At 47.2% G+C, this 8414-nt stretch overlaps 1 protein-coding gene across 1 annotated transcript; it reads right to left on the bottom strand.

Moving 5' to 3' along the window:
- Positions 1–465: 465 nt before the first annotated feature.
- On the bottom strand, positions 466–2017 carry LOC115317251. Its single transcript, XM_040219306.1, has 2 exons — positions 815–2017; positions 466–660 (listed from the first exon to the last, which is right to left on the bottom strand). Exons 1-2 carry the CDS (start codon positions 2015–2017, stop codon positions 466–468), a joined length of 1398 nt encoding a protein of 465 aa, XP_040075240.1.
- Between the last annotated feature and the right edge of the window lie 6397 nt (positions 2018–8414).

The raw sequence follows: 8414 nt of genomic DNA on the forward strand, positions 1-8414 counted from the left end.
TAACTGCTACAATGGGGGATACCCATTCCGACGCGTTTACGCGCTCGATAACGCCTTGGCACTCGAGCTTCTGAATTTCCGCACTGACGGCATCACGCAACGTGATCGGCAAGCGGCGAAGTTTAGCCTGTACCGGCGGGACATGGTGCCGGACAGTGATTGTGTGTGTTTGGTTTTTAACTAACCCTAATTCAGGAGAAAAAAGATTCTCAAATTCTTCAAAACCAGAAGGTAACTTCGATGCATCGCTCACCGAGGAAGGTTGCAAAGACGGTCGCGACGTCGACGGATCCCTTGAAGTCTGGTCTCCGAAGACGCCTCTACTTGAGTAGTACTCAGACGACGTGGATGGCTGAGAGCCGTGAACAGTGGACGATGATAGAGGGTGCTTGGAGGGAGCACTTGAAGTACTCGGCGGAGGACTGGGCTCCGCCGCACCTGGGGACTGCGGAACTTCGGCCGACCTTACATGGCCTGGGATGGCTGCGCAAGAGTCCGCAGAATTGACATGGAAACATTTGAGTGGAGCACCCGACAAAATGAGACGAAGTTTATGCACGGCATCTGTCCCAAGCAGGGATCGGCCATTGCGAACAACGTAGAAAAGTAGCTCGGCGGATCGCTCTTTGAAGCCGACTTTGGTCTGGAAACATCCCACGACTGGAATGGACCCTCGGAGGTAGTGAACAAGAGTGCGCGGTGGTTTCCTTAGCCGGATTTGCTGCTGGGAGTTAATTTTATTAAACATGCTTTCGGAAAGTATTGAAACTTCGGAGCCAGTATCAATGAGTAATGATAATGTAGATCCATTCACCTGAACATCAGCGGTGAAATTCCGTGGGCGACTGTCGGCGCGTCCATTTGGAAGGACTTCCGGTGACCCGACGGTGCAAATTTTCGGCTGCTGCTCCTCTTCGTCAGAAAATGCCACGCTTTCATGGCTGGTTGTCTGGTTACGGCCAACTCCAAGCCGCTGGTACCGGCCACCGGCGGCCCGACCACGTCTCGGCGGAAAGGCCAGCTGACGACGATCGCTGGCAGCGGACGATGGAGGAGAACTCCGGCAAACATTTGAAGAATGACCTAGTTTGCCACAAGAAAAACAAGACATTCCTGAAGCAGGACACTCCTCACGTGGATGGGGTCGGCGACCGCAGAAATGACATAACTCTGCCCCGTGCCTAAGAGCGCGCGCGCCCGGCGGAGCATCACGCGGTACTCGGCTCACGAAAGTGCGGGTGTGTGCGCGCGACTCGCGCGACTGGTGTTGCGGCGAGAAGGAAACATTTGCGGGGGAGCAGGAAATGGCATGCCGCCGCTCTCCATTTTGATCTTGGATGTTCAAATTCGAATTCGATCGTCGGCCATCTTGTTCACGCTGAATAAAAACCCCTTGTACGACCTGAACGGCGTGCGGCGTTCCAGAACGCGATAAACTGGAGGGAAATTGGCGGTACCGATCGCAATCTCGAGACGCCTGTTCGAACTGCTGTGCTAGAAGCACAATACGTTCGAGGCTGGGTAGTCCAGCTTCCGCAGACTCTCGGATTACCCGATCTTGTACCTCCGATGAATTTAAACCGGCCAAAAAGACTTCCGCGATGCGGTTTTCAAGGGACTCTCCGAAATCACAAAAATAACCAAGTTGCCTGAGTGCGCTAAGGTAGTCGAGGACGCTCTCTCCCGGTGATTGGACGCGGTTGAGAAATTGCTTGCGTTCGACGACAACGTTAGCTTTGGCAGCAAAATGCTCATCAAGTGCCGCTACGAGCTCATCAAATTCAGAAACGGCCGCGCTGCTGGCGGGGACTGTTGAAGGAAATGTCGAAACTATTCGTTGGCCTTCCAAGCCAAGCAACGCCCATAGTAGTGCGCGCTTGCGCTTAGGAGAGCTTTCATCTGCCTCTATGGCCACAAGATAATTGAAAAACGACGTTTTCCAACTTAGCCAAGGCTGCGCAGGGGCACCTGGCGTGGGAAGAAATGGTGGTAGCGTCGGTAAGGAAGCCGTCGCCATCCTCTTACCGTTGCGAGATAGTTTGAAAGATTGACAAGAAATAATAGAAGTTTCACCCCAAATGAGAACGGGAACAATTTTCTGAGTTACGAAAAAGAGATGGACGCTTCCGTGCTGTGCGCACTACATGCGTAAAAGGAAAAGAACCATTCGAACGCGTCACGCGTAACCACTACTGGTTTTTGAAATGGAAGGTTGACGGACGAAATGGAACGAGTGTCGCGATACGTCGACATTATTTTATGTACTACATTTCGCACGGAAAAGATGTGGTGGATGCAAATATTCCAAAAGGACCTAACATTCTGAACGCTACAATATTAACTAACACACAAAAAGAAAACCATACATGCCGGTGTTCCCACCACTCATCTCCGGCACGGAGTCTGATCAAATGTTCACGAGAGGCGAAAATGGAAAAATGAGAGAAAAGACCTCGTCGCCAAAATGTAGTGGTCGCGTGGGGCCATTACGGGTGGGTGGTAAGAGACAGGGAAAGCTAGGATAAAGACAGCGCCCCGAAAGGCCTGTAGAGATGCTGGAAAGGCTTACATTGCCGTGGCGCGTGGGACGCGAGATTGTCGGTGGCCGAGGACCAAGCGGGCACACCGGTAAAGGAAGACACGACACGCCAGCTCGGAGTTTCGATCAAGTCTGCATGTATTTACAATATCTACATCAATCAGCGCGTGCCGCTGTCAAGCACGCGGCGCGCGGCACCATCTCAAATGCAGAGCCGTTTATACTGAGAGAGTTTGGCCTTCTTAAGGAGATTTTGACAGTCTGACAACCACAGCAGCGTAGTCTGGCAACCGGGGGATGACTACTTCCGTCCGCCATATTGTGGATCTGACTCATAGGAACTCTACGCGATTTCTCAGGAATGAACAAGACAAAGAAGTAACGCCATATTGTGTTATCGCGAAATCCGCTTGTTCTAGCGGCCAACAAGCTCCGCCCATCGGCCAAACTCTCTCAGTATAAACGGCTCTGCTCAAATGCAGCTGAAAACGCCATCTAGATTATTTACAGCACACTACACATACGTCTTGTCAAGTAATGTCACGTGGCCTCGTAACGTCACGTGACTCACTGCATGAACTCGATTTAATTTGAGGAAGTCATTAGATGTATCAACCTGTTGACAGCACGACGTAACATGACATTACGATTTCGCACCGAGGGTCACGTGACACCATGACGTAGGCGATTTTCATAACCCCGAGTCGAGTGCTCGGGTTCGTGACAATCAGCGTCGCCAAACATTCGGGTAACGGCTCGTGTCAATTAAATATGATAATTAATAGCACAACTGCAACAATATCTGAAGCTCTGCCCAAGCTTTTGCTCTCAAAACCCTAGCCGCCGAGGGCATGACTGTGACAAACACTGGTGGTATATAATTAGCGTCAGATCACGTGGCCGCTTGTTCAAATTGCGAGTTGAGGAGATATCGACAGCTGTCTCTGTCCTTTATTTTCGTGCATCTGTTATTAGGGGAAAACTAATGGATGTTTCCGCAAGCTATCAACGCCAGGGGTTATTTCTTAACACTATTTATTGAAAGTGCAAAAAAAATGTTGCAAGACCAATTTTGCATTATTGAGGCACCGAAACATTTTTTTCGTTGTTGCTGTACTGCATCCGAGAAATGTCCTTGAGAATAGAAGTTCTGAAATGACTAATGCGACTTATTAATATGACATTACATAGAACTACACGTGTGTACGGAAGGAATACCTAAAAAAAAATAAGATATTTTAGCGACCTCAGAGGAACAGCAGAAGGTTGGCAGTCGCGGTAAATCTCACACGAGCGTTGTTCTCAAGATATTGCCAAAGTTTCGACCCCCTCTGTATTTTGCTTAAATGAGCTATAAGAATATTTCTATACATTACTAAATACTACTCAGGATCACTCCCTAACGCTAATAACTGATTGAACTTGGCTTTAATTATTTTTCTAGGCCATGGCAGTCGCCAAACAGTTAGAGAAATGTGAGCATCGTTCATCCCCTCAACTCGGAGCCAGAAGCGGCCACGTGGCCTGGTGCCTGTCTTATTGCGCCAACCTTGATCATACCGCCGCGCTGTGGTTTTAAAGGACGAAAACGCGTGCTGAGCTCCAGGCATTGTTAGAGTTTGGCTATTCTCATCACCGCAGTGGTTGGACACGAGCCACTAGCCAAGTTTCAGCCGAGACATTCATTGTTACGAGCCGATGTCCAGTGCTGACGCAATTCTCGTGTCCAATTCATGAGCCGCGCTCGACTGTCGACCAGGCAGGTGGTTTCAATCCCACAATTACGTCATCAATCTTTGGGACGGCAAGAAGAAAAAATCTCGTTTAATCTTCGCAATTTCACCACGACGAACAAGCTTCTGAATCAGTGGCGGCCTGTGCGAGTACACTTGGGCCGGAGGACCAGTACGCCTCGGAAAGGTCATGAACATTCCAACCCGATATCGTTTCATATGACCCCTTGGAACTTCACAGGGTGCAAAATAAAAGCAATGAAGGGTTACGGTTAACAAGTGTCAAATAAAATTGTCAAATTACCAGACACAAACGAAGGAGGTAATTCCTCAGGAATACTTTCAGTCTTTCCACTCTGGTGACGACCAATAAAGCTGTACTATGGTGGGAATGAAGTAATGGCTGGCCGCAAGTCGGTAAGCCAGAATGAAAAGGCTGGAGGGGTTGCCACCCTCCACGAACGGTGGCGGCAACCAGACAACCGGCAAGCGGGTTGTCTGGTTGCCGTCGTCATATATAGATGGCGGAGTGTAGTGTCATCATTCGTTTGTTGACGGACACGACACTGGGAAACTAGCCTTTAACAGCACCGCTGTATAAAGAAGTGCGTCTGTGTGTATGTGTGGAGGGGGGGAGGGGGAGTTTTAAAAGCATACTGTGTTGTAAAGGTTCCTCTTTCCTGCCATCTTTGGCGCAGTCCAAAAAGCGTGACCCCGGAAACTACTTTGTTTGCAAAAACGCTCTTGACAAAAAGCACGTTTTTGTCGTGCGGGACGCTCGCGCCGTTCCTCACGACGATGCACTACGAATACTAATACTTGCCTTTCAAATACTTTGCTTTCACTGAGCTTGAACCTCCTGCAGCGTGCCTTTTGCACCGTCGAATTCGATTTTCTCAGCAAGAAGAAATCAGAATGACCACTAGCTTATAGTGTGATGACATCACGTGCATACCATGCTAAATAGTTCAGCTTTCTGGTGAAATATGATGCTCGCAACACTAGCAATAAATATCCTAATTGTAAAGTTGTGCAGTATTTATAGCAGTCTCGCCATAATATACGGCGGCCTAGAGAAATGCTAGAGCGCATGACTACTCTAGCATAGTGTGTAAAGTTAGGGCCCAAAACAAGTGCAGGTAAAACCGAATTAGCCTCCCGAGGCAGTATTTCGCAAAGTTTCGAGCTCATGCATGCTGATTAAATGTGATTTATACTAAGATTTTAAGAATCTTTGTCTGTCCTTCGGGATATTTATGCAAATTCATGAATTTCATTGCGCGCATCTTTACGCATCTCTTTTTGCAGTGAGGCGCTCTGCAAGGAATTATTTGGAAAAAAAATAACACTAATTATCTCTCTTTTTTTAAGCATTTTGTGTATTTGACTTCCAATCCATTATGTGAGCACAGAGTCTTTTTTAGCGAACCCTGCAATCCGATGTTTCACAACTGCCAATCAGCCAAGCAGAAAAAACACTTTTACGCAGACCCCACAGCTCGCGTAGTTTCGAGAATCGTCCTTCAGCATCAGTCTCAAGCGGTTATGAGAACTTTATAAAGTAAAATTTATTGATCAATATAAAATATATTTAATTACTAACTGAATATTTGACGAAATAAACAGAGGGCCGACCACTCTAAAGCAATGCCCCCCAAATTATTTGAAAGGTGTTCCGCCAATCTTCTCCGACGTTTTTATCCTCGACAGGCACGTTGTAAGTGATAGGGGGTGGCCTTATATAGATTTCTGATATTGAAGCTAATTTAAATAACTATCTGTACCTCACACATCTAACTTCTCAAACATATAGAATTCTGTTATTGCCTCTTTTATGTGGTGAAGATTACTTTTATGGGTCTGTGTGCTGGACAAAAACAAAGTAAACAGGGGCGCGCGTCGGAACTATGACAATTACGTACGCAAACCGTCAGAAAGTGTCCAATTAAGTAGCTGCCATGTCGAGTAGAACGTGATATACTACTTCGTTTTACTTATCAAAAAAGAATCTTAAAGGACGCTTAAGCTTCGTCTTTAAAAGCGGAACGCGATAGCGTCAACGGGTCTCGTCTGCATCCAACTCTCATTTGCCGCGCAAGCGTGCCTCGCGTGGCGTCTGACTTGCAACTAAAGGGTCGTGGGCTCAAATCCCGCGTAAGATTCTTTTTTTTTTTCTTTAAGGCAAAGGAATTGCTTTCAAAAGTAAAATCATTTGAAACATACGGCAACCTTTAATTCACATTACATGTCATGTTTTAATCACTCATTCCACGCGTGATGTCACGTTTCACGTAAGCATTGTGGGCTGTTTGAAAATCTTGCGCGAGGATATGTAGCGCTGACGTCATGAACCTATCGACCAATATGGATTTTCTAGTCACGCCACCGGCATCGGATTTCCTGCGACATGAGCTCCTTAACGCTATCGTGTAAAAATCATTAATTACCAAGGGCGATGCTCATTTGCAACTTAAATTGTCCGGCATCTTGTAAAGAACAACCCTCAACAGGCAGGCTATGCCAGCTTATTCTGTATAAGAAAATGTTCACTTGGGCAAGCGCTGTTTTGGGCCAGATTTGGACTGAGTTCGAAAGTGCGTATAGAAATAGAGTGAACAATTGCGATTACTTCTTGCTGCATGATTAGTCGCATGCATGCGGTGCTCAGTGTAAACAATGTTTGGTTAGAACAACACGCATTTGGATTGCCGCTCAGTGTTTCTATAAAAATAGTATGAAAGGAATTATCCTAAAACTTTTGTTACATTTTGAAAATTTCATTCCTTTTAGCTCAGTAGGGTCGTCATCATATACATATATATTGTGAAGTGTATTTCGTAAACCTTAATTTAGGATATGTATGGCCACCGAGGTGCTCTTTTCATAATTTTATGTGATGTAATTAATTCCTTAGTTCAAGGACACGATTTCACTTTTAGTACTGCGACACAAAGTTGTACCAATCACGGGTATTTTAGGCGACCTACCACACTTCGCGACCACATTTTATACGGTGTAAAGAGATCAGCTTGAACTTTAGAATTTTATTTAAACACGAAGAAATGACAAGAAAATATAGTATAGTTCTAAATTAGAAGCTGTTCTATTTGCAGGTATGTACCAACACGCTCAACCTTTTTGCTCTTGTACTTAAACATTTCGATTCAGGTAAAATATATTTTACTCGTAAACAAAGGGATGTAAGAACACGACGTCATGTATGTTAATGTAGATTTTCTTCTAGTTTTGCGTGGAAATTAAATAACTGAAATTAATATTTTTGGTACCTAAGAACAAAAGTAAATTGCACGAACGATCGAAGAAACTATTAGTTAATCGCTTCACGGCGTAAATAGTGTATATTGCCAGAACAACGCGGAAAATATATTCTCAATTTAGTGGTTCAAACCGGTTCGAACCGGTTTGAACCCTTATTTTTGCTCCCCGGAACTGAACTGGAACCGAACCGAAAGCCGTGAACCCGAACCGGAACCGAACCGATAAAAAGTTCGGTTCGACACCCTGGCTGCAACATTGGGCTCATCACAGGAAGCTTCGGGTGAGGCTGCTCGTGAGGCTGCGCCAGAACTGCTGAAGACCCGAGACGGTGGGGTGACCCAGGGCCTGTAGCGAAGAGAAGCCACCGACAGACAGGGCCCTGCTATCGGTGGCCTACCTCGTTTTCTGAGTTGTTGTTCGAAACCCGCCGGGTGCAGTCCCGGCGAAAGTGGCCAAGGCTTCCGCACCGAAAGCAGTGGAGCGAGCTGATGCGCACTTAGGTGTCACTCTGTGGATGGGGCTCGGAATCGGCCCCACTTGGGGACGTGAGCACCATCGCGCAGTGCGTGGGCGTACGGGTCCAGCGCTCGGCGTACCTTTCCGGGGGGAAGTGGACTTCACCCTTGTTCATCCATAGATTGCCTGGTCGCGCCTGTCCATTCAAGCCTCCGGCGGTGGAGGAGGACGAATCTTAGTTCGGCAAGGATGTCCGTCTGGATCTGGTGAACCGCTTGGGCCAACTCGTCGAAACTCCGGAATACCCGCCCGCGCAGGTACGGATGAAACTGCGGGTGGCTTTGCCCGATAGCCCGCGACCCCTTGTCTGAGCCGGAGGCGCTAGGGTCAGCCCTGTCATACAGAGT

Source organism: Ixodes scapularis, unplaced genomic scaffold, assembly GCF_016920785.2.
Source record: "Ixodes scapularis isolate PalLabHiFi unplaced genomic scaffold, ASM1692078v2 PGA_scaffold12__126_contigs__length_90152505, whole genome shotgun sequence".
NCBI lineage: Eukaryota > Metazoa > Arthropoda > Arachnida > Ixodida > Ixodidae > Ixodes > Ixodes scapularis.